General features: G+C 40.1%; 1 protein-coding gene across 7 annotated transcripts; it reads right to left on the reverse strand.

Annotated features, from left to right (window-relative positions):
• On the reverse strand, positions 1–26,129 carry LOC137179609 (uncharacterized). Of its 7 annotated transcripts, XM_067584422.1 has the most exons (5): positions 23,253–23,515; positions 21,964–22,022; positions 21,674–21,759; positions 577–2,256; positions 1–480 (listed from the first exon to the last, which is right to left on the reverse strand). In XM_067584422.1, the coding sequence occupies exons 4-5, from the start codon at positions 1,774–1,776 to the stop codon at positions 16–18; spliced, it is 1,665 nt and encodes a 554-aa protein (XP_067440523.1). In that variant the 5' UTR covers positions 1,777–2,256; positions 21,674–21,759; positions 21,964–22,022; positions 23,253–23,515; the 3' UTR covers positions 1–15. The 7 variants fall into 7 exon arrangements, with proteins under 7 accessions (XP_067440523.1, XP_067440525.1, XP_067440524.1 ...); XM_067584424.1 differs by lacking the exons at positions 21,674–21,759; positions 21,964–22,022; positions 23,253–23,515 and adding exons at positions 13,980–14,097; positions 25,795–26,129; XM_067584423.1 differs by lacking the exons at positions 21,674–21,759; positions 21,964–22,022 and adding an exon at positions 13,980–14,097.
• Positions 26,130–26,915: the final 786 nt, after the last annotated feature.

A 26,915-nucleotide genomic window follows, 5' to 3' on the forward strand; every position in this document is an offset into this window, starting at 1 on the left:
TGAGGCAATGGAGGTTTAAACATACTCAGACAGGCTCATAGTACTCACCCGGCTAGGAGTCCTTGTTTTCTCCACAGCAGACTCTGTCGGTAAAGCCTTTCCAGTACCCTCCCTTTGATCCTCCACAGACTCTTCACCAGCAGCTTCACTTGGATGTTTGGTCTCCACGGTATCAGGCACCTCCTGGACAGCCTTCCTGGGTGTGTCCTGGGGTCCTTCTTCAGCCACCTCTGAGCCCAGTGAGCTGGTCGAGGTTGAAAGTGTTCGACTGACGGTCACACTCTTCTTCTCTGGCTGAGCAGAGTCGTTGGCTGCTGTCTTGTGGCTGGTTTTGAGGTTACAGCTCCTTCCTCTGATGGGTTTCAGTACCACGGCCACTTTGACCGGAGATGACCTTTGCCTTTTACCCCCGTCGTTAGAAAGCACTTCTTCCTTCCTAGGAACAGCTTTCTTTCCGTTAGCTGGAGCAGGTTTGTTCTGCTGAGAAGAAGAAAGAGGTTTAGAATTACAAATGTTGCAGTAAAGACAACTATACAATGCCTGGTACAGGTAAGCTTTTCAATAATACTACAGTACCTGGCCATGTGGTTTAGGGGGGGACGAGGTGGAACGAGATCCAACTTTAGCCTTGACATTTTTTAGGTCCAGTTTGGAAACTCTCTTTGCCTCAAGACTGGAGGTTTTGATGGCTGTGGAAGCCGCAGTCTTGGGGGCAGCTGAAGTCACAGCGGTTGGTTTGGTTTTTGCTGCTCTGGCTGGCTGGCTAGTATTGGAGTTGGCGGGTTTGGAGCTCACCGCATATCTTTCAGCTTCCTCAGGCGGGGGAATGGTGACTTCTTTAGCATCTTGAACTGGATTGGTAGAAGAGTGAGTAGAAGGTGATATCTGGGTGGGTTCACTAAGGTCCTCAGAAGCAGAAGGCTCTGTCTGGCTTTTCCCAGGTGAATCCAGAGGACAGGCGACCTCGGCTACTTCTAACACCTGCTCTGACCTCTTGTCATCGGCTACACTTGCAGCTATAGCCCCCTCTGTCTGGAGCTCAGTCGTCATAGCGGAGTCTCCTGGGTTCAGCGGGCCTTCGCTAGACTGACTGCTCGAGCTTGTAAGGATCATGCCGGTTCTCCGCACATCCACGTCAGAGCTCACTGACAGAAACAAAGCTTCCTCTTCATCGTCATCTTCAGGGATTTCTGTTGCATCTGAATCAGGAGTTAAGGAGCCACGTCTTCTCCCATTGCTGCTTCCACTGCTGAGGTCATGATTATTACCACGGCTACCGCCATGTGTCGTTAAGGACAGGGCCAGTGTCAGGTTGTCATTGTCGTTCCAGGTGTCTTGGTGGTATTCGCTGCTGTTGGCGTCCAGGTAAACAGATGTAGAGTTGTCGTTGGATTCTGACAGTTCTGTCACCGTCTGCATCTTTCCCACTGAGACATCATCATTATCATCTTGTTTATTTTCCTCCTCTTGTGACCATTTTGAAATGACAATATCTGTCATTTCATCCGTTTTGGTCATAACTGTCGTCATCAGAGTGACCTCAAGCATGTCATAATCCTGCGGGCTGTCAGTCCGGCCACCACTGAGGCTGCTCAGACTCCGCAGTGACTCAGGAGACAATTCCCCCAGGCAGGAGGAGGAGGAGGAGGAGGATGAAGAAGAGGAAATTGAGAAAGCATTCCCATTGTGGTCTCCTGCACTGTGAAGAGGAAGCGTCATGCTGGACCCGCTCTTCCCCCCGACAGAGAAGATGTCACTAGGCTTAGAAACACTCATCTTCAGGTCAGGAAGGCCGAGAGTCAGTCGCTCTGTACAATGTTGTAACTTTCTTCTGATCTGTGATGTGCAGGCTTTTACTTGACCATCGGCCTTCTCATGCTGGTTGTGGAAAAAAAAAGACAAATGCTATTTACAGAATGATAATTTGAGCTTTACTCCTGAACCTTTTTATACGCTTTATATTGAGATTTGATAAAATGTCCATCCATTCTCCGTAGGGCAGAGTTGGCAGTTTTTCCAATCCATGTTCCCATAATATCTTTAGTATGTCACAGAGTTACAGTCCATCCACTTATATAATTTAAACAGAGCTCAAAAATGCTGCGGTATTTCCAAAAGGGCTGCAAGTCATCGCTTCCTTGTCAAATGCAGAACTGTAATTTAGAAAAGTATCCACTTATGGGCCCTGAGACTGATCCTTCTATCCTATTTGAAGACACGATGCAAAATTTTTTGGGACTCTGTTGTTCAAAACATCTGAAAAATAGCAAAAGAAAGGAAAAATAAATGTTAAAGACAAGCACGTTTCATAAAAAACCAACATATCAATCAATCAATTGACTTAATGTCATTTCTACAGTCATTGCCTTGTCATCATGAAACAAATTCAGCCATCTGCTGGTTCCCTATTGGATCATATCAAGCCTGTTGCAAGGAATCTTGACATTTGGTTTGATAGTAATTTAATCATGCTTTTATCATCTTGGAAATATTAAAATACGATCTATATTAACTTTTAAAGACACAGAGACCATTTTACATGCCTTCTTCTCATCACGCCTGGATTATTGCAACAGCCTTTTTACTTGCCTGAACCAAAAATCTATTGATCGACTCCAGACTGTACAGAACTGAGCTGCCAGGCTTTTAACCAGAACCAAGACATGATCACATCACTCCTGTTTTAGCCTCTTTACACTGGCTCCCTGTGTGTTTTACAATTGATTTTAAAGATCTTACTGATTACTCCCTGCTATAGCTCTGATGCAGTGTCTCGTCTACCGTACCAGCTGGTACGTTGAGATCCTCAGGCAGAGGTCTTTTATCTGTTCCAGAACTAAAGGGGACAGAGCGTTTGCAGTCAGGGCCCCGAGGCTCTCAGGGTCAGCTCAGTCAGTGATTTCTTCTTAAAACATACTTCCATCAGAGAGCCTTTCCTGATTTTAATCTTTGAACTGTCTTTTATTTATTTCTTGTTTTTTTCTTACACTGAACTGGTTTTTATACACTAAATAGTTTTTTATCTGTTTTTGCTGATTTTGTGACATGGATTTTGAAAAGTGCTCTATAAAAGATTATTAGTATTATTATTATGTCTTATCCTGATTTAGCCCCAAACATGGTAAACAAGAACACATGCCGAAAACATCATGTCAGTATTTTGTACAAATTTCATTCATTTTGCCCAAATTGCTTAGATTGAACGAACTGTTCAAAACCTTGAAAACAATAAGAAAGAGGTAGAGATCATTCTAAATGCTACTAATGTGCTGCTAGTGAGCAGAGGGATCAAGTCAGACAGCTGTGAGAGGAGAAAATGAGAGGTTGTGTAATAAAGAGCATTAAGAGTACAGAACATGTTTCATACTGTATATTTAATACATCTCACACTGGCTCCACTTTTTGATGATATGATCTACAATGTTCACTAAAAAAAATTACCAAATATGTACATACAGACATTTAGTTGACAATCCATATTTCTGAAAGTTGTCCGAATTGTAAATGACAACTGTAATTCATACAAGTCTGAATTATACCCCCCCCCCCAACTGAACTGTCATTATGTTTGATGCCAAGACAACTCATTGTCTGCACACTGATTCATGACTAAAAGTGGCTCCATGGTAAAAGAGTTGAGAAAGGCTGCCCTCTGCAGGCTAAAACCAAGAACTATATTTAGTGCATTAATGACTGCAAATACAAGGCTGGTAACACACAGACTGAACAAACTCCTCAGTGTGTCTTGATGATAAACAGCTTTAGAAACCCTTGTGAAATAGGTGTGAACACTTGTCACATCAGGTCAAACTCATTTTGCAGTTGCAGTTTGCAGAATATTTTCATAGCCAAAAGATATAAAACCATAAACACATATGCAATAATTAAGTGTGGAATGACAGACTCCATAAAGTCAACTGATGACATCTTCAACTAAAGCCTTGATAGTCTGATTTCTAGCTTTAGCAGGAAGCCGTCTTTCTGTACAAAATCAATAAAAAATAGCAAATAAATAGCACAGTCCAACCACATTCTGTTCAGGCTGACGATATGAGCAAAGAGAGTCCTACCATGTTTGCGCACAAACACTGTGGCATGCAAAGAGTGAGACTGACACCTGCTGTATGTGTGTGTGTGTGTGTGTGTGTGTGTGAGTGTATGCATGTCTGTGTGTGTATGTGGGTCAGGGACAAAGAGAAAAAGAGAGGAGCAGCTATATAAAGGCGATCAGATCCAGGACAGCACTCCATCTCCATTATCCAGTAATGACAGCAGGGCCCCTGGGTGACACAGAGAGAGTCGACTCACTTCCAGGTAGACAGACAGAAGAGGCGTACGGTTACAGCCTTCAACTACTCAGGAAACCGTTACCTCACTGAAACAGGATCTATCAACCTTTCTGTTTTTAGAGGAGCAGAGTTACCTGTAACAAGCTTAGATGACATCAACCACTTACAATCATTTCTTTTCATCTGAGTAAACCTCCTTGTTGCTGCAGAAGTTTTACACCACTATAAATGTCTTTATCGGGATCATAAAGTGCTGAATTCTCCCATTTAGAATACAGTGGGTGGACAGAATAATAACGACTTGTCAGCATGTCCTCGCTGTATGATCCCTACAGTCGACCTCTGCACTAATCAATAATGTGAGGGACGGTTGGAGCAAATCAGAGAGATAGTCTGACAGTCCTGTCACCTTACTTCCACTGTTAGGTTTGGTTTACAGGCTTGATTACAGGGTTTACACAAGCAGCACATTCAATAACACAAGGAGCATTTCTCTCATTACTCACTATATAAGAAGAGAGCTTGTGTACGTCACACACTTGTATTAACTATGAAGCAGGCTTGAGACACAAGTGTCGACTGACAGTTTTCCAGATGAGCATCAGATATGTGGTATTCTGAGGTGAAGGTGGCGAAGTCAGCTCTGCTTAATCAAATATTCATTAACACTCGACTTACACACACAATCTGCTGCTCTGTCAGCTTCACCTCCGGTCTGTCTGAGAGCAGGCAAACAGCCAACCTGAGTCACTGTTAGTATCAAAAATGCAGCAGATTCATCGGAGGAGCTCGGATCATGCAGAGAATCTAGTAGCAAAAATCTGTCTGTCCTTCAGACTGGAGTTGAACCTTTTTAAAACATGCTTTCATTGTCAAACAGTCAGCAGTAACAAACAGTGGACTAATGCATGCTTCTAACATTTTTTTCCATCTCTTAGCTATGCAGCAACACCTCTCCTAGTGGTTTTTTCTGACATGTTGGGAGATAGTCTGTAGTATTAAAGCAATTCGACATTAAAGTATTTATTTAAAGTGTATATCCACAGTATTTTCTAGGATTGCGACTAACAAAACACCAGAAAACAGTGATAAATGCTCATCACAATTTAGCCATCGGTTGTTAAAAATGTTTTCTTTTGTCCAACAGTCCACCCAAAAACCCCCAAAGGGAGGTGGAGAGAGAGTCTGTAACCATAACTGTACAAAAGTGTACAAAAAAACAATTAGACTTGATGGATAGTGAAAAGGCAACCCAATGAACTGACAAACAAAAGATCCACAAGGTGTGCGTGTGTGTGCGTGTGTGTGTGTGTGTGTGTGTGGGAGACAAAGCAAGAACAGAAAGAAACGGAAATGATTTAAGAGGCGCTGGATTATTTACATGATTTCAACATTTCATTTTTTAAATGTCACGGTTATTGTCAATACTGGTATATCACGTCACCTCTAGTTGGAAGTCATCAAAAGTCCATTTTCAGTCAAGAGGCAAAGAACTTGCTAGTTAACATTGAACAGTGATGGCCACCACTGTTCAGCAGCCAAAGAAAAGAGGATCACCTATAGAAACTCTTCATCTTCGTCTTCTTACATGTTTACTGACAGCTAATCTGAGGGCAGAGCAGTGCAAAAATACCAGACCGATGAAATACACCCATAGTAGAGGAAATGACTCCAGCACACCAGGGATCAGACTTGAAAAGGAGACGGCGGCTGCCCTCTGGCATTCACTGGGTCATTTCAGACTGTCTAGGAACATCGCTATTCAAACTCACATCCTGATGAAAAGTCATTTCACTTTGCTCTTTATGTGTTTTCTTGAGGGCGATTTTCTCAAAAGCACAGTCCCTTGACATCAGATCCATATATTTCTCCTGAGAATAAAACAGACTTTTAATGCTCCAACTCTTGTCAGGTCAAGTCAATTTTATTTATATAGCACCAAATCACAACAGAAGTTATCTGAGGGCATATTTCACATACAACAGGTCTTGACCGTACTCTTTAATTTACCCAACATTCTCCCATGAGCAACACTCTTCTTGACACTTTCATCTTTCAGCAACTTCCTTAAAATTCATTCTTATATTCATTCTCATAATACAGGTCGTCCATCCTCACCTTGCATTTTACAAAACTAAACATGGCCTGTATTTCCTCAGGTATGGAAGATAAGGAATGCCAAATTATTTCAAGAGCTTATTTTAAAGAAATTGTATAATAAATGACGTCTAATTCTTTCTTAATTTTCTTTTCTTTTATATATGTATTTTTTTCTTACCGTATTATTGTCTGCTGATTGATGAACATTTTTTTCATTTTGTGGGTTTCTTATTGTCATTTATTTTCTAAATCAACAACTGCACTCCGGCTAATTCTTCTTCTATCATGCAAAGAGACTGAAAGACACAGAGTGAAAGACTGTCCTACATTACAGTCAGGCATAGAGAGAGAGAGGGAGAGAGCGCAGCCCACTGTCTTTGACATGAAGCCTCTAAAACTGAACTGACTTCCTCTGGCTCAAACTCCTCAACTAGCCCTCCACCAACCAAACGTCTTATCCGCTCCTGTTAGAATCAGTTTCACCATTAGCCTCACTGCGACTTAGTGTGTGTGTGTGTGCGAGTTTGAAGTGAATAACAGGGCTAATCCACAAGTTTAATGACTATTGTTGAAGAGTTGAACCCTGCTACGCATTAAGACACGCTTGTCGAGCAGGTTATGCCTGGAGCTGGATGGAGCGGAAGAGGAAAAAGTAAAGAAGAAGAAGAGTGACACGAGTGAACACAAGATTAAAGAGGCACTCCTCAGCAATTATAGGAGGCCTAATAAAGAGTAGGCTTACGCATGATTCAGTAACAGTATATTAATGTCTTTAACAATTGCTTTGTTATTTGAATCCAGCTGGAAAAACTCATTAGATATGGAACATTTCCTCAAATGAGGAAAAAGTTCAAGTTATTGACTTCAAACTTGATGAGAAGCTGCTTGAATATCAGTGAAGCAGTTCTGTGTTATTACTGCTACTGCTAATACACATACTGCTCTGAGTAAGTTATGAAAATACAAAAGTCATAATTTAAAAAAAGAAAGTAAACTCTACAGGATAGTAAAGCAGATGCAATGCATATGTAGGTGCAGCACAAACATATTTCACAAAGACTTCTAATAAATGCATTGAATATATAAAAATAACAACATAGAATATTATTTACTGTATTTTCCAAGACATTTTCAGATGTTTCATTGACCTGAGGATGACCTACAGTTGCATTAAAAGGTGAAACTATTTTCTCCCAAGATACTGATATACTAATAAACGCTCAGAACCAAATCATAATCCCGGTTCAGCCATGCATACTCCTCCTCATTACCACAGACAAATCTCTAATCTCCTTTAGAAGCCTCCGACCAATCAGAACACTCATCGATAACATCAATCATGTTTGATTTTTAGGACGTGGATCAAAATATGATCTTGTAGTTTAAGATGTGATCATCCCAGTGTGTTCCTGGCTTCAACTAACTGTGCTTAATGAGTCCTTGTTCTCTTTAGAATGAATACAAATGAAATGATTGTGTAGTGTTGTTTAAATGTACAAATCACTATTAAATTTCACAAGCACTAATAGGTGACCCGTTTCCAAAATATGTGTCTTCCATTTGACTGTTGTTATGTAATAAACCCCTGCAGATGCTGTGTTACTTCATATGGCTCTCAAGCTCTGAAGGGGGTGTTTGTTTTGTTCAAGGGGACAGCCCTCAGCTTGGCTGGACTACAACAAATCCAGCTTCTTTTTTTTTTTTTTATTTGCATTGCTCTAATCATGGTACACTGAGGTAAAGTCAAACAACAGAATCACTGGATCAACAAAGTCAAACTGCCATGAAGGAGGGAGACCTCACCACTTGTACAACGAGCCTCGCGGCTGCAGCGAGCTGAGGTTTCCTCACTTATCAGAGTTACATAACAAGACACACATAAAGATGATGGAATGGAAACCAACTCAAAAGCCCAGAGAGACTAGTAGCACAACAAATATTTTTAAATATGTGAACGTGAATCTCATCATCCTTTCCCCAGTGACCTGAGAGGACTGTAACATTTTGTTTATCTAACCTTTATATTATCTTACCAGCTCTCTTCCAACATCACTGTCTGCATCACTTTGAGTTATTCACTCTTTTTCTTTTACTTTTTTAAATATCTGCCATTCCAGTCTCATCCCTCTCTCTCTCTTCTGCCTTTCTACTTTCCACTTCACCCTAATCAATGTCAATCCATCATCTTGACCCTTTGTGATAAGATTGAGAGGATTCATGATATTGTGTGTGTGTGTGTGTGTGTGTAACAAGGCAATAATCAGCCTCACAGTGGGCCGTGCCAGCCACAGCTGACTGCACTAGAAGCTATCTGTGGTGACCTACAGTCAGCTCCATTGTTCTTAGCTGATCATTATGGGATTTAGAACCGGACTTGAAGGTTCGGTTCAGGACGAGAGTCATGCAACATGGTGACAGCCAATCAATACTCATCTCTTAAGGAGTAACTTAACTACTATTTTGAGTAGTTTTGCCAGACTACTTTGACTCTTTGTCATTTTCTGTCTTATACAGGTTTTCTCTGTTTACAATAATATATGTGACACATGAAGATGATGAACTCGGCCAATTTTGTCATTGATAGAATTCAGCTTCTTCAGTTTTCTTTGACATTACTGAGGACAATGTTTTCAAGACATTTTCTTTTGCACATCACATGAAACTAGAAGAATGTAGCTCTCTGTGCTACATCGTCTTACTGTTTTGTGTCATAAATCACCAATACATCCCATAATGTAAATCACCGGACTGGATGTTATCTGAGCAATAGCTTCACCTATTTCCAGTAGTTATAAAGCCATGCTACTGTGCTTCATGTAATACTCTGACTGGGAGAGAATATCCTCAGTATTTACTTAAGTAAAACTGACAGCCCTGAAATTTGCAACATGGCATTTTTCAAAGAGCAGTGTTGAGGACATCAGAGAGTGTAACAGTAATTGTTCAAGTGTGAATATTCACTGGGACATGCAAAGGTGAACACACACACACACACACACACACACACACACACACACACACACAAAGCCAGGAGCAGCAGGGTAGCAGTGATTGTACACACAGCACAGTGAAATCTGATTTGCCGACTAGGACGTTCTATCTTATATAGGACCCAAGTCCTCAGCCAACAAATGTTTATGGTTTTTATCTGTATTACCAGTAACAGTGTTTCCTAACAACTATATAAATCTGAACTTTACAACACAAAGAGACGCCAATGGTCAGTCAGTCTACAGTCAGTGCTCATGGGAAAAAGGAGCCAAAACAACCAGCTGGATGAAGGAGGACAGAGCTGAGCAGATCATATAGAGACAGAAAAGGAAGAAGAGAAATAACAAATATAGTATATGAATCTGCTTGGTATAAATTTCGAGCAGAAATGCACAGTGGGATTTAATACTGGCTGCGCCCACTGTGATCCTAGTTCACTTTAAAGCCATATCAAGTGGACATTGGAAGAGAGGCAGCTTTAATGTGACCTTTACAACACGCCGACATTCCTGTTACTCATCTATCCAATCGCTTTCAAAATGTATAATATCTACTACAACTAACAAGATGATAAGACACTGACAAACACTTGAATTACTTTTCTATTCTATTACTTCTGATTACTGCTCAGTTTTTGGATTAAAAAAAAAATCTGACAGGGTGCATCAGATGGGGTGAGAGAAAGCAAAGACACAGTGCTGAAGCTTCACAAACCACTTTCACTTGATTTCTTGCTGGCTGCATTAGAGATCTATGATAGCAAAGGCAACAAGACTTGATCAGGACTCCTCCACCTGACAGGATGAGAGCAACAGCTCATACACAACTGCTTACATTACACAAGTAATTTCACATTATACAAACAGTCTCAATCCAACTGTCTTTCAGGGGATTTAAAACGCAAGCAGTGTGGAAGTAAATTAGCAAATTATTGTCATTGTAATTAGCTATTTCCAAATAACACCATCTATCCGTTATTTCAGATTTTGAACACAATCGACTCCAGCTGCCTAATGAAGTGATTTAGAATTCATTTAATTAATTAATGATGTAAAATGATGAAGGCGCTGTGCTCATGGTTTTTTTTGTTTCAGCTGGGCAGACAGCCAACCGGGGAGCTTTTAACAGACAGGAGGCAGCAAGCTCACCTTTCCCTTCATAGAAACACTTGGCAAGCGTCACCACTGCATCACATTACAGCAACATCCAGTAGCAGTGCTGATATCACTGCACACACACCTCCGCAGTCACACAATGGACATATCACACACAGATTGCTAACACATTGGTGTATGAAAGACAGCGGTGGAAGTTAAACTCAGCCTCCCGCTGCATCACACAGAAGGACACCCCAAACACAGCAAAAGTGGTTGCCATAGAAATAAACAGAGTGCTTAGTCATTCTGAGAAATGAATGCGACTGTGTGTGTGTGTGTGACTTAATAACCAGCTTGTGTCATTCTGCCATTAGGATTCTCCTGCCTACAGTCACTGCAGAGGTGTGTGTGTGTGTGTGTGTGTGTGTGTGTGTGCATGTGTACATTTGTGCGCATGCATCTGCAATCCATTCTACTCTGACGTAACATAAACACTGCGTGTGAGGTCGTAGCAGGAAATGTGTCACTGCTGACAGGGTGTGTGTGTGTTCAGATGACGTAAAGGACACACACACACACACACACACACACACACACAACTGATTCTCCTTATGATTCCAAAGTGAGGATGGCAGAGAAACAGATGGTGAGAGATGTTAAGAAACATTAACATTCAAATCAATGTCACTGTATTTTCCATTAAGAACGCTATGATATTAATATGATAAACTCATATGTCTATAAAGCAGCTGAAAATTTCGACTTTCTACTGAGAGCAAAAAGATCGCAGGAGGGAAATGATATTTAGATCAGTGAATGTCAGGAGAAACTGTATAAAATACAGTGAGTCAGTGCTGAAACAGAAAGAAGCAGCATTAGAGTAATGAGAGTGATCATAATGGACAGTGAGAGAGGCGTAGAGAGGAACAACGAAGGTAACTAGATGGAGAGACTGAGCTGGTTGGCTGACTGCCACTCCAATTAGGACTGGTCCTGAGGTTATATGGCGTACTGTGGATTGAGCTGTTACATAACCTGCTAGCAGTCCCTCTTCCTCTGACGCCACCGCTATCTTAACCGATCGATACCTGGATACATGACGGTGGACGGGGATTCATTTGAGCTTGTGATGTACTGATAAAGTGAATAAGAATATCTCCAATCAAAACAAAAATTTGCAAGAAAGCAGAGTAAAGCTGGGTTTGTCCTTCACCACATCCCTGATTAATTATTGTACTATATGTTTGAACTATGATACGAGTGGTGACTCTAAACTAGTCCAGTAAAAGGTACTGCTCTCTAAATAGCACTGCAGTAGAGCTTGTGATGGGGGAATGAAATGTTTCCCATCATTGAAATACAGAACCAGAACACGTGACCTGTGTCCATACATGGTCAGAAATGTTCACACAGTCTGAGCTGTACAGCAGTTTCACTGCATGACCAAAGTCCTGAAACAGGCGATAATGCACAGGAAACACACTCAAGCCCCACAGCTGTTTTTTTAAAAAAAATATATCACTGGTTTTAAGACAAGTTCTGCAGTCCGTAAAAAATGAAGCTCCAAATCTGCATGGCGCTTTTCAAAACATCATTAACATCTCAAATGCTCCTGTGAGGCCTCTCTCTACCTTCCCGGTGACCTGCTAAATGTATCTCTGCTTTCTAAACCGCTGTGTGATCCTGTTTACACAGACTCAGCTTCCTCTGGGAACAGCGACGCCTCGACTTTGGCTGCTGAACTTCATCATCACTAGCAGGTTATGTCATCCTAGGATGATATTAATCCATCATTTGTTACAGTTAGCTTCACTTGGGAGCTGAAGCAACGACGGTTGTTAGAGCGAGCGAAGCATACAGTAGGTTACTTTGTCTTGTGACATTACAAGAAAACCTTGTGACTGCTAGACATTTAGGGCTTATAGGTTTCATATAATCAACTGATGAAACTTAAAAACATTCTAATTTAACTTTGTTTAAAAGCGTTGCGATTACTTCTTCAAAGTCATTCCGTAGACTAAAATCAGTAATATGGATTTTTGACAAAATAAAGAATGCAGCATCGGCCTCTATGTTAAACCACATTTAAACAAAGACGACTGCAAACCCGCCACATGCAGCTCTGTGAAACAATGCTTCAACTGTACGTACATTGAGAGGGGATTTAGTTACATGTGTAATCATCTCGACAAAGCATCTGGAAACTATCAAACCCACCGTCTTCAAAAGACATGCAGAGGAAAGACTACATGACTGGTTTGTGTCTTCAGTTTGGCCACAGCACCGTCACACTGGCATCACCTTCTTATTCTCTTCATCAGAGTCACAGTTACTTTACTAATTAGGATATAACATGCACAAAACTTTGTCCTGGCAACTTACCAACTTTCAGAGTAAATATCAAAACATTCCAAGTCCATCTTATTAGAAAAAGTTTTAACGGCTGAAAATATAAAGATGACTTCCAAATTTAGTCAAAAAACGTAACTCCTACTCTCTTCACTTAGTGGAAATGAGTTGTGTACAATAATCTGGCTGGAAATAATCTACCATGACACAAGTTAATGTTAAATGATTGACTTGTTTTGCACCAGTCAACATCTCAAAGTGCACTGACCATTTAACTTTTAAAAGACCTATGCCCTAGAATGTACACATACACACACACGCTGATGAAGTAGAAAACACGCATGTACACGTGCTGATCCCTTGCTTAACTGTTTGCCACAGCCATAACTTACTCTTCTCTTTCCTTCTTCTCAGGCTGCACTGCCACAAAAAAAAAAAAAATAAAACACATCCAGCAAAAAAAAAAATATCATGGAAGCTCCGTCAGCTCGCTCACACTCCTCACTTCAGACTGGCGTGCGCTTAGCTGTCTGTCCTCACACACACTCGATCCTCCTCCTCCTCCTCACACATACACCTCTCGCTGCACTGCGCTGCACGTTCATGTGTTGTACCCCATCACTGCTCTGTGCGTGTGTGGGTGTGTGTGTGTGCGAGCAGGCAAGGAAAGACTACGCAGGCTGTGACGGTTGTGGAGAGAGGGAGGGGGGGGGGAGAGAGAGCGAGAGAGAGAGAGAATAGTGTGGTGGGGGGAGAGAGAGAGAGATAGAAAGAGGGAGAGAGGATACACCTCCCTTTTTGGTTCTGAAACACGAGCATGCTGCTCAGTGCTGCAGTAACAAGAAGTGTGTGTGTGTGTGTGTGTGTGTGTGTGTGTGTGTGAGCTAGTTGAGGAATGCCTTTTCCCTCTTGCCATATTCATGTGCCAGAAACAGCAGTTTGCATTGACTAACACACACACGTTTGTGTGTGTGTTAGTCAATGCAAACTGCACACACACACACACACACACACACACACACACACACACACACACACCTTCCTCAAGGTCTAGTGTGGGAGGGGATAGTCAGTCCCATGTCTGTGTTTACAGAGAGCTTGTGTGTGTGTGTGTGTGTGTGTGTGTGTGTGTGTGTCTGCCAGGTAACTTTACCCTGGTCAGGGTCCACCCTCCACCCCCAAAAAATAGGAGGGACCAGTCCTGACCAGTCCAACTGGGTTGGCTGTTGCTAAGCAGCCTGGGCCCTCTCCCTGTTATTGGTTGCAGGAGCCTGAGGAGAAACAGAGAGGGAGGTTTTGGACTAAAGAAGAAAGGGGCAAAGAGAGTAATGGAAAAGTAACTCATGTAATCTGATGGAGAGTGAGAGGTAGGAGTGGAACAGGCAGCAGTGAGCCAATGAAAGGACTGATCCAAGCAAGATTACAGAAAATTGGTCATGTCTGTCCTGCCAATAGACGGAATATTAACCAAACAAGTAGATTAGCAAATGCCTTGATCCAAGCACAAGTCTGATAATGCTGGTCTATTTCACATTCATAATTATTACCCAAGCGTATATCCTGTGGCCAAAATGTCCTGACTTCGAACATCCAAAAACTCAAATAGAAGAAACGGTGTCATGCACACACAAAGACACACACTGGTCATGTTTCCTGTACCAGTTCTACCACACTCCTATAGTGTGAAGCTGTCAGGAGAACCCACTGTGTAGAAAAGAGCTCCTGTCATAAATGCACCAGCACTTGACCCTATAGAGAGAGAGAAATGGGTTTGCTAATTAGAAAATAGATCCAGCAGAAGAGGAAATATGTCACCACATTTGTGCTTGAAGATAAGGTTTTCTAGTCTTTCTTTAGCTAAAAATGATAATGATGATATGCTACTTTCTAGCACCAGCCTTCATCACTGAGCAGTTGAAATCCTCAGTGTGGGTGGTGGAGGAGCTCTGAGAGTCTTGAAACTCCAGAGGGTGAGGAGTTTTTGTTCAGTAAGCAATAAGACAGAAATCTCTGGACAGGTTATGGTTGAGTCACTGCTACTGATCAAAAATTAAAAATGTTGGGACTATATGGTCATTTTGTTTTATGGGGCAGTAAAGCCTTGTTGGTCCTGGTGATGTCACTGCTTTCCAATCTCAATGAGTAAAATTTTTATTATATCCAGTAAGAATGATGTACAAAAATACAAAGTTTAGACCCACACCCAGACAATAATAAGATCCAGATTATAAAACAGCAGTCATTTCCTTTCAGGAGAGGAATACTACAAAATACAAAACAACTAAACATTTGTTGAACATTGCACTGCATTTGTAGCAACAGAACACAAACTTACTGGTCAAACTGTAATTCAAAACATGGATGGAATTGAAATACAAAGATTGCATAATTTGAATGATCACTCACATCACTGAGACCTTGCAGCAAAAACTCCCCTTGGAAAATAACTGTATCCATCACGGCTGATTGAGCAATTCACTGGCCCAGTAAAGCTAATACGACCATTTCATGTCATTTCACCCTGATAAGTAAAAGAGAGTGAAACTGACCGATGATATTAACACTGTCTATACATATATCAAATTTATCTGGCTTTTAAAGGTGTCTACTCTAGATTTATTGACATCAGGTGGTGAAACAACATCAAATGAACTCCTTGCTTTGGTCAGGCAACAATGGCCGGCATTAACAGACAACAATTCACCCTACAACACTCAACATGAACATTTTTTGATGTCACAAGATGATTTATTCACTTAAAACAAATGAGTATGGGAGCACCTCAGTAGCCAAACACTTTGCATGCCTTGTAACTGTGATGTCTCTGGTTCGATTCCAGTCAGGGACCTTTGTTGCACATTGTACCCAACTGATCTCTCTCTCCCTATTTCTAGTCTGTCTGCAACCTCACTGCTCATTATCCAATAAAGGATCAATCCAATAAAAATAAAAAATAACCTTAAAAAAACTTAGTACTGTATAACCTCATCTATCAGTTTTGATTTTTTTAATAATACAAACTTAAACTAGCATTGATCAACATTTTGATACTGTTGAACAAAACCACTCTAATGTGCAAGTGTTGCTAATTGTGACAAAAAAAACTTGCCTTAATGGAGATTTTCAGCCTTCATTCAGTCATTATTTTGGGATTACAACACATTTACTGTATAGTTCAGTTCAGTCTCACTGCTATTGTAAAAACTGAAGGCAGCCATTTCTATAAAAAGAGTAACGTATTCCCTGTATGCTAACTGCTAAGTAGGAAACAGCAGACACACAAAGTTAGCAACTAGCTTGTGAAGAAAGTCAAACATTTAGCAGCTGAAGAGCCAGATAGTTTTCTCAGGAGTTGCTGAAGACCAAAACAGAGCTAAAAGAAGAATGAATATTAGACTTACATTCACCTGGTGGACAAAAACACGACTCCAGATGAATGCTAACGTTGCTCAGTGTCTGCTGAATGTGAATGAAGGCAACCGTTAGCTAACGCGATGGCTATAATTAATTCAGTACTCATTTGAACAGAAAATTACTGAAAGAAAATAATGTAAAATAGTAATTGTTATAGTGTAACGCTATTGGGCTGCAGTTTACTTTGTACCAAATACATTACTATCTGGTGTCTCCACCATGTTTAGTTAATGAGCCACACCTGGTTCAGGTAACTTACAGACCAGGTTTGGTCCCCAACTGTGACTGAGTTTTCAGTACGTACACTAGCCTTTGTGGGGCTTTATAAATAGCGCAGTTGAATGTATAATTACATTGGATGCATACATGTAATAAAGTTCAATAAAAACTACTTATATAAACTCATTGAAAGTGCAACTTTGCCTGGTAAGAATTTCTTACCTACTCAACAAGGGCCACACATGATGCTCTAGTGGTGCCCAGACACCACTTTTTCTCTTAATCTTTAAATACTCTATAGGCTTTCAGAGCTGCTTGCTGACTTATACTGCACTCATAATAGCTTTCTGTCATTTTATCTTTTCTAGTTGTCCCTAGCAGTCTGTGAAACATTAAACACGTTACTGAAAATCAGTGTTTGGGGTTTAAATTTGATTTTCTTCCAGATCCAGGTTTCTGCATTATTGAGTTCAGTTTGTTATTACCTGGTTATTTATCGCTCTGAAGTGATAATATTTGCCAGTAAATTTAAAATGACTCAGCAACCAGCAGTATGACAACCAGCAGGAAGGTTTTAATGAACAAGATTGTTCTTCTTAAATCATTACTTAAAATAAAATGTTATCATTTTCTAAGTAAAATGAAAGGACCAGAGGTTAAGACACCTGAAAAAATGGCATCATTGTTATTATTACTTCAGTAAGAGGTTGATTGTGTGAAACGTGCCAAAAGGCCCAGTGTGAGTGAGAGTGTTTAAATAAAATAGAGGTTAGAGGAGCTGTGAGACCTCATGAACAAATAGAGAATGTTGACGGGAGTTAAATCCCAAGCAGTTATTATACAGCACATGCTAGAGCTTAGTGAAGAAAACACCTTTAACATGCATGTGAGCGGACTACAGCAAGTGTGTAAGCTTAACTGCATGTACATGTACTGACTGTGTTTCATGCTGCTCAAAATATCCAACATGCTTCACGCTGAAATGTCTCCACAAGCTGAAACCATGCAACTTTGGCCCGATGCCAAACACCAATTATGAATTTCTCCACATTTTCCTCACATGCAGACAGTGTGACTGAGCAGAGGGGGATTCATTAACGCACAATACTCTGATTAACTTCTGATCTTTGAAAGAAAAAAAAAAAGGCCTTGAAGTTTTACACAAGTGAAGCTTACATGGTCGCGTGGGATGAATTTCTAAGCTTTAGAAGCATGCAAGTCAACTAGGGTCCTGCAGAAAAGGCTTAGAGAACAATACATGTACACAAACATGAAGCATACATACACTATTCTGCGACAGATGAAGGGCTAGAGCAGAATGTGGACCACCTGTGGAGCAGTTTAGAGGACGCCTTTGGTCATCAATCATTTTTGGGATCAAACAAGAGTCGTGCACTGTAACTGCACTCTTATTTTGTTTATCTTCTTTTTAATTGTACAACTCTCAGACGACAAACTTACATGTACGTACTCTGGCACGCATGTGTGGATAAAAAAAGTAGTGAGACTATTCTGGAGCTGCCAGTGGCATTAGGAGATAATATAATCTCTCTGTCACTGGTCTTTCTGGAAACCCAAGACTAAAATAGATATTCTAATCAATTCCTGCCTGACACAGGAAGTGTGAGAGGAAAAGTTTGTGTGTGTAGCTGTCAAGATAACAGCACAGTCTCTACTGGCTGCGCTCAGACACACCAAAGCATTTCTTCTCTCAGGAGATTTGGATTCAATGCTGAGATCTGTTATGTACAACAGATAGATGTGTGCCACAAATCTATCAAGTAGTCTCCAAAACAGCTCAAAAGAAGAGTTATTTTACCTACATTATTTCTGAACTACAGCTATAACATCTGAGGATTATTTTGCAGAGTGAAAGCTGTGTTTGAATTCAAGGATTCAACTCTAATTGAACAGAAAGACCAGCAGTGTTTCAGTGTCAACATACATGTTTGGTGATGAAACACCAGCATCATTCATTTATCCAAACAACAGTGTGTCTATGTATTACTCAACAGTAATACATAGACACACTTATCACATCCATTGGTGACTGAAAAGAGATTTGAAGTAAGAAAGAATTCTGTGGCTCTTTTTCTTCATTTGTTTTAAACAACCAAGTGAGTTAAGCAGGTGTTTTTAATCATAATTTATACTGAAGTGAGCTGTGATGAATTAATCATAAACTCACAATTTCCAACCACTGGTCTGTTGATTGGAGAAAACCACTTGAAGATGTCACCTTAGTCTCTAGAAAATGCTGATGGACATTTCTCAACTTGTTACAGTCTATACTGTACGGTAAAATAATATACTGGGGGGGGGGGGAAGATTAGTTAAGAGAGCTGTCTCAATCACTAATTTAGTGCAGTCTTCACCTCCAACTTTCTTTTATCGCCCGCCTCAGGCAGAACACTGAACTGACAACAAAAGTGCAAAGCTTACTTAAAGTTTGAGCTTTTTATTAGACATATTCTCCATTTTTATTCCAAACATAAAATGAAACCAATTCTACTGTGCAGATTAACAGCAGCATAAAACCCGTTTGTTGCACACACAGTGCCAGACTGGTTGTAAGATGGGTTTTACAGAACATTTGAAGTTGTAAAAGACACAAATTATTCTGCCTTAAAGCTAGTATTTAATGCAAACCTGAAGCCAGCAACGGTGTTAATATTTTCCAGTATCACCTCCTGTAAGTGCTAAATAACTCTAGCTTGTGGTGTAGTCTTTGAATAGAGCCACTATGTACTAGCACAGACCTGAGATACCTTCATATTGAGGCCTGGAAAGGAGGAGAGCTGCTCAGTGCGCGTGAAAGGCAGCAAAACAACCAAAAATAGACTCCAGCCACAGACTGAGGAGAGTGTGAAGCATGCTCCTCCATCTGCTACAAGTTGTGTGACTTTAGAAACCCAGTGAAAATCCATTTATTTTCCATTTATTCTTTGCTGCATCAAAGCAGAACTCCTCTTACAGATATTCATAATCCCAGATCTAATCTAGCTTCCAGCTTTACTGCTTTGCTGAGTTTTAACCTCACTTCAGCTTTCATTTTTATCAGACAGAACTAAACTGATCTGTTGCTTTTGATGCTTGGCTTACAGTGATGTCACACACACACACACACACACACACACACACAGAGGTAATGTAAGAGTGTATTCATAGCTGTAAGGATGATTTTATTCCATTTAAGTCATGCCAATGAGGAAGCAGGAACATAACAGCAGGAACCCGGAACTCAAACATTCGAATAATAAATACAGCGGTGTGTTCCATGTCGGGACATGTCAAAATGTCACGGCAGATTGATGCTACTCTATAAGAGATAAGCCATTAGCTACTTTTGTTGTGTTTTTAAAATCCAATCATGAACTTAAAGATGTATTAATTGATTTTGTGGCCACCTGAGGGAAGTGCAAACACCTGTAAATGTAACATTCACACACTATTGCCTTGTTAAGTTGATGAAGTTGATTAACATGTTAGCAAACAATTACAAATCCAGCACACAAGGAGCAATAACGGCATTCATTTGGAGTCCATTGTTTCATGCAACCTGACAAATGTAAGTTCAATACTCACTCTGTCACCACCAACTCCTGGGTGAAATATCTGGCTCTTAAGCTGTTAAATGTTCCACTATGTTGACCAGCTAGTTGCTAACTTTGTCAAGTTGTGATTTGTTGCTGATCAGGTAGTGTTACGGTGGGTTTATCAGGGCTAAAAATGTCTGAAAAAAACAATGAGGCTGATGCTGTAAAGCACCCTATAGCTCAGGGTAACTGCACCCGGCTCAGATGCTAATTTTTGGTGGGTATGTCACTACATGCAACTCCTATCACAAATCAGTCATCCGACTCATGATTAATATAAAAATATTGAGTAGAGCAGCATTAAATCTATTACATGATAACACCTGTTTGTGACTTACACCACTCAGGGATCGTTCTTAAACGTTTTGTAGGACAGAAAGTTTCCCATGAGACAGTGCAGATCTGAACCATTCAGTTTCACTTTGATTGACAGGTTACCATTGTGGTAAAATGACAAGTTAAATTGCTGATGAGGATCAGGGTTGGATCAGTAGTAGAGTACATAGCATCAAAGAGGGAAGGGTTGTCCTATTCATCTGTTCTTGTGGATAACAGCTCCATCAATCACAACAAGTTACCACGTTAATCCCAACGACAAGTCTGGGCAGAGGAGAGCCAACAACTACCTCATACACATGCACACAAAAATGCTCACATACACAGACATCCCTGCCCATGAACATAAACAGCCTCATCTGACTGCACAATCACACACTTGAACAAAGAGCGGATGGATTTAGACTTGCAGACACTTGGCACCTAATATACTGGCGTCTTTACTGCCAACTGAGGCAAATGCAGTATAGTAAGAGAAAAGGAAGAAACACTTTGCATATGCAAGAAAATTTAATTCTTCGAGCAGAATTACATTAAAATTAATTTGCAACCCTCAACGTTTTAAATGTAAGGATTTTAAATGTGTGAGCTGCCAAAAAAAAAATCAATTTAGGAATCCTACTGTTGGCAAATCAACTCAAAGAGAGGATGAAGAAAGCACTACTGAGCAGAAGAGATCTAACTAAAGGTTTATTTGCAACAACTGCATTTTGAAGCTGCAAAAAGCTTTACACCAGTTTAATCAACCTACACCACAAGGTCAAATGGAAGAACATCCCATCCATGCAAAATGAGAAGTCAAAGTTTCATCCTGTAGTGTCACATATCAACACTGGCAGGAAATCACTGCATACAAAAGGGTGCAGGCTACTTTTGATAGTGTTTTGTTCCTCAGAGTTCTCAGATTAATTCTAATTTAGTTAAACGGGTAATTTCATTCTTTATGTAATCATCATATGATTGGGTGGCATGGTCCCCAGTCGTATGATCACTGATTTGTTTTTATTGTAACAAATCTCATCATCTAGTTAAAGATAAATCAAAAAATCTTGACAAGCACTTCATACAACAACACTAAACTCCCATTCTAAATCTAACCTGTGATGTCATGCACTGCAATACTATCAGCTGCTGGTTACAGTAGCAGTAAGTAATTAGAGACATGTATCAACCTTTGTAGGTGAACAAGGAACTGCAATAACTCTGGCACAGTGTACTGTAGTTGGTTATGTACAGACATGGATCACATTTTCACAATACACACGAGTGAGCTGTATATCACCTTGCATCTTTCGCTTTTTCAGGCTTGATAGCAATGTCCTTTGTTCAGCTCAGGGAGTTTAAAATAGAGAAAAAGCCACAAAGTGACTTTTGCAAGGCAGACATTAGACTGTAGAGTGAATTACTGGTTGGGTTACTGGTATTGATCAACAACCGCATCAAAGAGAGGCCTGCATTATCATTTTGTTCTATGGAGAAGAAATTATCATTCAACACATTGAAGTACAGAGCTCACAATTCCTTAAAGTTGGCTGTGATAAAGCAGTAGAGGTGCATCCTCATATCACTCACAGAGAGAGCTCTGCCATGCCAAGGAGAAGCACCGAGTCTTTATTTAATCCCAGGCAGCCCTGCAGGATGATGCAGAGGACAACCTGTTATGTAAGACTCAGAATGCTGCAGCAGCAGAAATGTCCATTAGACAGTGGCAGACACTACTGCATGGTCACACAATGCCGCAAGCAGTAGGGTGGACATAACTGCATACTACCATTCATAAATGCACATTTGTGCTTGGCCTAAACAGCCAAACACAAAACATACACACATACATCATGTGCTGAATTTGTAAAATGTCAACATATGCAGCACCTATTCTAGCAAAAGAGCCAACACATACACCTGTACACACAACTGTAACCTTACCTGCGCGCGTGCACGCGCGCGCGCACACACACACACACACACACACACACACACACAAAATGGTACAAGCCATTTCATTGCCCTGATAGATCTGCTGAGGGTGCAGACATAATGACGTATTCTAAGGTAGGGTCTTATTGACATACAGAGGGATGTAACTTTAACTGGGATTAAAACTCTATTAAGTCTGAAACTGTGTAATTGGCTGAAACTTGAAAAACCGCATTATAAGAAGGCGTTGACTTGTATGGCTTTTTTTTTTTTTTATTTTTTTTTTTATAAATACTTGACAGATCAGCGTCAACTTTGTTCAGGGTACAAAAGACAAACGCCGACGTCACCTTTCCTCGAGACGTAGTAATTTTCTAGCACAGGCAGGAGGCGACGCCAAACTCCATTCAAAAATGTGTCAAATTTATGCTTCCTTATCTGCAAAGGTATAAATGTTAGAGCATAACTAATTTAGGCCACCCTACGTATTATTAGAAGCCAGGCTTTGATTCATCATGCAGTCAGTGCAACATAACAATACTTGTTGCGATAAAATCGTATTTTTGACAGTTGTTTTTACCTCAACAACCTACTGCTACATGAGGCTATATCAAGCATCATTAATACAATAAAGTTCAAATTTACTTTAAATAACTGGATGATTTTTGAATAATGGGTTTGCCGAAGTTGACATAAGAGTCTGTCAACTTCTGAAAGGTGTTAGGTTTGTTTTAGCGAGGTGCCCATTTTGCTCATAAACGAGCCAACATTACACGGTAGTATTTTTAAATGGAGTTTGGCGTTCTCTAGCTTTGGGCTAAACGGCATTATTTCAGGCTAAACACTCGTTAACATATCAGGATAGTTGGTGACAAACAGTATAAAGTCTCTCATTCACAACAAGACGACAGTGCGGAGTAATAACAGGCGTTAAACTCACTTACCGTCGTCAGCAGCCTCTGTGTGGGATTTATTCTGAGTAACCTGTCCGCAGCTTTCACCTGGATACACCACGACCTGAGCACCACCACCTTTACATCCGATATCCAACGCACACCCTCCAAATCCCATCTAAGATATGCCTTCAGGTCCAAATGGTCCATATGACTACAGTCTTTTCAGAAAATCAGTGACTGCTGCAGTCCTCAAGTCTGATGGGCTGAGTCACGAAGGAGCCCAGACACACGCACACACACACACACACACACACACACAGGAATACACACCTGTGGATACACAACAGTTGATGAACCAATTTAACCATCACACTTTCAGCCTACTCATAATTTCAGGAACTATATTAATTGGCGGAGGAATAATAGCCTGGCATCATGTAACGATAAAGGTTTTCTTAAAAAGTTATTGCAATGGTGATACTGTTGTTTAATATAATCAAGAAGATAATTGTTTTATACTAGCTGTTATGCTCAACAAACTTTTTACATGTCTTATAATATTATTATATAATTTTAGATTTCATTATATTTTTTTCATTATTTTGTTTCATTTGATTTTTTTAAATTTCTAAAATAGATGCTAAGCCTCCACGTACCGCAGTACATGTACACGTGCTGTACAGATTGTCACATATACAGTCAGTATCTCACCTGCTCTGCCCATTCATTTCTAACACTGCCATCTAGTGGCCACATGAAGAATGCTTTAAATGGGTTTAGAGAGGGCATTAGTTCATACTCTGTTAAACACCGCTGGTCTCTCAATCATTTACCTTACTTACCCACAACACACACATGCATACACCGATGACTGAGACCAGGAAACTTTTCACTCCTCATATGTGCACATGTTCACACTAACACATTTTGAGGAGCCTAAAAATAAAAAAATACAATGACTTACTTTCAGTCGTATTTCCCTGTAGAAGAAATAACCTGTAACTGCTCAGTAAAAACTTTCATACAATTTCACTCAGCCATAGTGTATCAAAGGTTACTTTAAACAGCTTACACTTGGAGTGACTGTTGTGTACATTGTCACTGCCTGACAGTAACTGAGTAACTGAGTGTTAAACTGAGACAATTTCAATAATGAAATCATGTAAAGGTATCAGTTAACAGTACAGAGTTATAATGTAATAACAGCAGCCTCACAGTCTACTAACAATATAACAATCTTACAGAGAATATTAATGTACAGAGTAAATGCTCAGTTGTGTAGCTGTTTTAGCTCTGGAGGTAAATCATTTCCAAAATCAGAAATACGACTTTAGACTTTAAACAGCAGTTGACAAAACAACTCATTAAACTGCTCTGGATAAATGGATAATATGAATGAATGGATGGATGAATGAAAATAAACATGGAACAAAGGCCCCAACTTGATTTAAAACATAAAAAAAAATAGTAGGCTACATTTTTCTGTAGAAAGTTCAATTCAAACAACAAGCAGTAACTGTTTCCACTGGTTTAATGGGACAGAGTGTGGTGATGTGGATAGAGGTTACAACAATAGCTGTACAGTGGAAAGTCAGCCTAAATATGAATAATCTTGTATTCTGATGTATTTTGACAGTATAGACCAGTGGCGGCTGGTGACTCAAAAAATTGGGGAGGACAGGAGGAAAACCAACACGGAATCTTACAACAAACTGCATCAAACTATATCATTGTCCCCCACCTGATGAAATCGGAGGAGTGGGGGGCAATTTTATATGCTAATAAAACAATTTGCTTTCAAAAACAAAAACCCCTGAGTGGTGAAGCATAAACATATTGTTTCTAAACAAAGAAGTGCTCATTTTAGCTGTGGAGTGGTTCAGAATGTGTCATTTTACCAACAAAGCAAAATTCAAATTTATAGTATTGTTCTATTGTTACAACAGATTTATGTTCTCATCAGAAACAGACAACATATCACATGATTTACATGTGTTTCCTGTGTATTTTCTTAGTATACGGAAATATATAAAGTACCACAAAGCTTATAATCTGATACAGGTACAGATCAGTGCTGAATACTAGAAAGACTAAACACTAAAAACATTCACAGATCTAAAAGTGTAGGTTCACATCAGAAAGTATTAATGCATGTATCAAATACATGACTTACACATTCTGATCTATGTGCACAACATACAAAATATAGTCTTCAAAGTTGACATGTTAACACTTATTATTCTAGTTACTTTAAGCTTATTACTCAATATAGATTCAGCTTAAAAATGAACTGAAGAAATTCTCACAAGCCAGCAGCCAGACCTCCTGCACACTCATTCACTAATCACACAACATCAACAGCTGACTTAACAACCACTCAATTAAAAACTGGATCATTCCAAATGAATGAGTGAGTCCAGACAGCTCACTGTAACTTCAACAAGCAAACTACCCACAACACATTATATGATCTTTGCTGCATTCTTGTTAAGGAGATAAATTCACACAACAGCCACAGAGAAATATTTAACCACCAGAGATGAAATTAGCGACCAAAGAGACAGAGAGAGAGAAGCTGTATCTGACTCACGTTATCTGACGTCCTCTTCTTTCTTTCATGGAGATGAAGTATTCATGTCATAGCATCCATTTGTAGCTGTTGGTCATCTTGTTTGTTAGTTAACAGAACTTTGTGGCTACTGCTTAACCCGTCTGATATCATTAGCAACAATGACAAACAAGCTAACTCTCCTGGTTGTTTCTCCGGTGGTTTCTTTCTCCAGCCTCCCCAGAGGCGTCCTGCCGCTGCTGCGTTGCACAGTCCAAATCCATTCTCCCGTTAGCTTAACAACAGTCCTAAATAGTCCTTCCATGGATGTATAAAGAGTCCTTCAGGCTGCTACAACAAGCTAACTGTTGCATTGGCTAATGCAAGGAGCTATCTTCTGCTGCTACTCCGCCTTACAGTGGAGAGAATTGAAGATGAAATCTGGAAACTATCATTGGACCAACGCAATGTCAATATTACATTCTGGTTGTTGATTGGTTAGGGAGGACGTCCTCCCTTGGAGCATCATTTTACATGTCTTGGCCAATCATAGTTTAGCATGAAAAAAAAGTACATTAAATTGACGTAAGAGATCCCGCAGTGCGGACGACAGCAGGCACCCGTCCTCCTCTGCCCCACACTCCACCTCACTCTCTCCCACCACCACTTCACGCACACACTGCTCTTTCTCCTCCTGCCCTGCAGGTGTCGCTGTTGAAGCATTTTAACCAGAATTTCAATAATGGATTTTTTCCAAAGAAGAGAGAAAAATATTTTATAAATAATACTGAGAATTGGTAATGGTTTATTTCAACCAACTATTCTTTTTTATATTTTGATCTCCCTCTTGCCTCTCAAAAAATAGAGGAGGAGCAATCTCCTCTGCCTCTATGGACCGGCCTCCACTGGTATAGACAGATGTACTTTGGGTACATTTAACTGTAACATTGTTTTTACAAAACGCCTTCCAGAGCAACAAATTCAAATACAGAATCAAAATATCAAATTTTAAGATTCAATGGCAGAGTTTGCAAGAACACAGTCTGTCACTGTGACAAATCAACTCCTGTTTTCTTCAGTCACAGGTTGAGACCTACACAGCATGACAACATTTCATAATCACCTTAACTGTTTGTCTGCACTTGAGTGTGTGTTAACACTGC

This window comes from Thunnus thynnus, chromosome 3 (genome assembly GCF_963924715.1).
Source record: "Thunnus thynnus chromosome 3, fThuThy2.1, whole genome shotgun sequence".
Taxonomy (NCBI): Eukaryota; Metazoa; Chordata; class Actinopteri; order Scombriformes; family Scombridae; genus Thunnus; species Thunnus thynnus.

Bases quoted from the DNA above. Each gene is read 5' to 3' on its own strand.
- LOC137179609 (XM_067584425.1), bottom strand. From the start codon at position 1,776: ATGAGTGTTTCTAAGCCTAGTGACATCTTCTCTGTCGGGGGGAAGAGC. The intron at 481-576 runs GTACTGTAGTAT...TCTTCTTCTCAG, and splicing joins CCCCTAAACCACATGGCCAG to CAGAACAAACCTGCTCCAGC.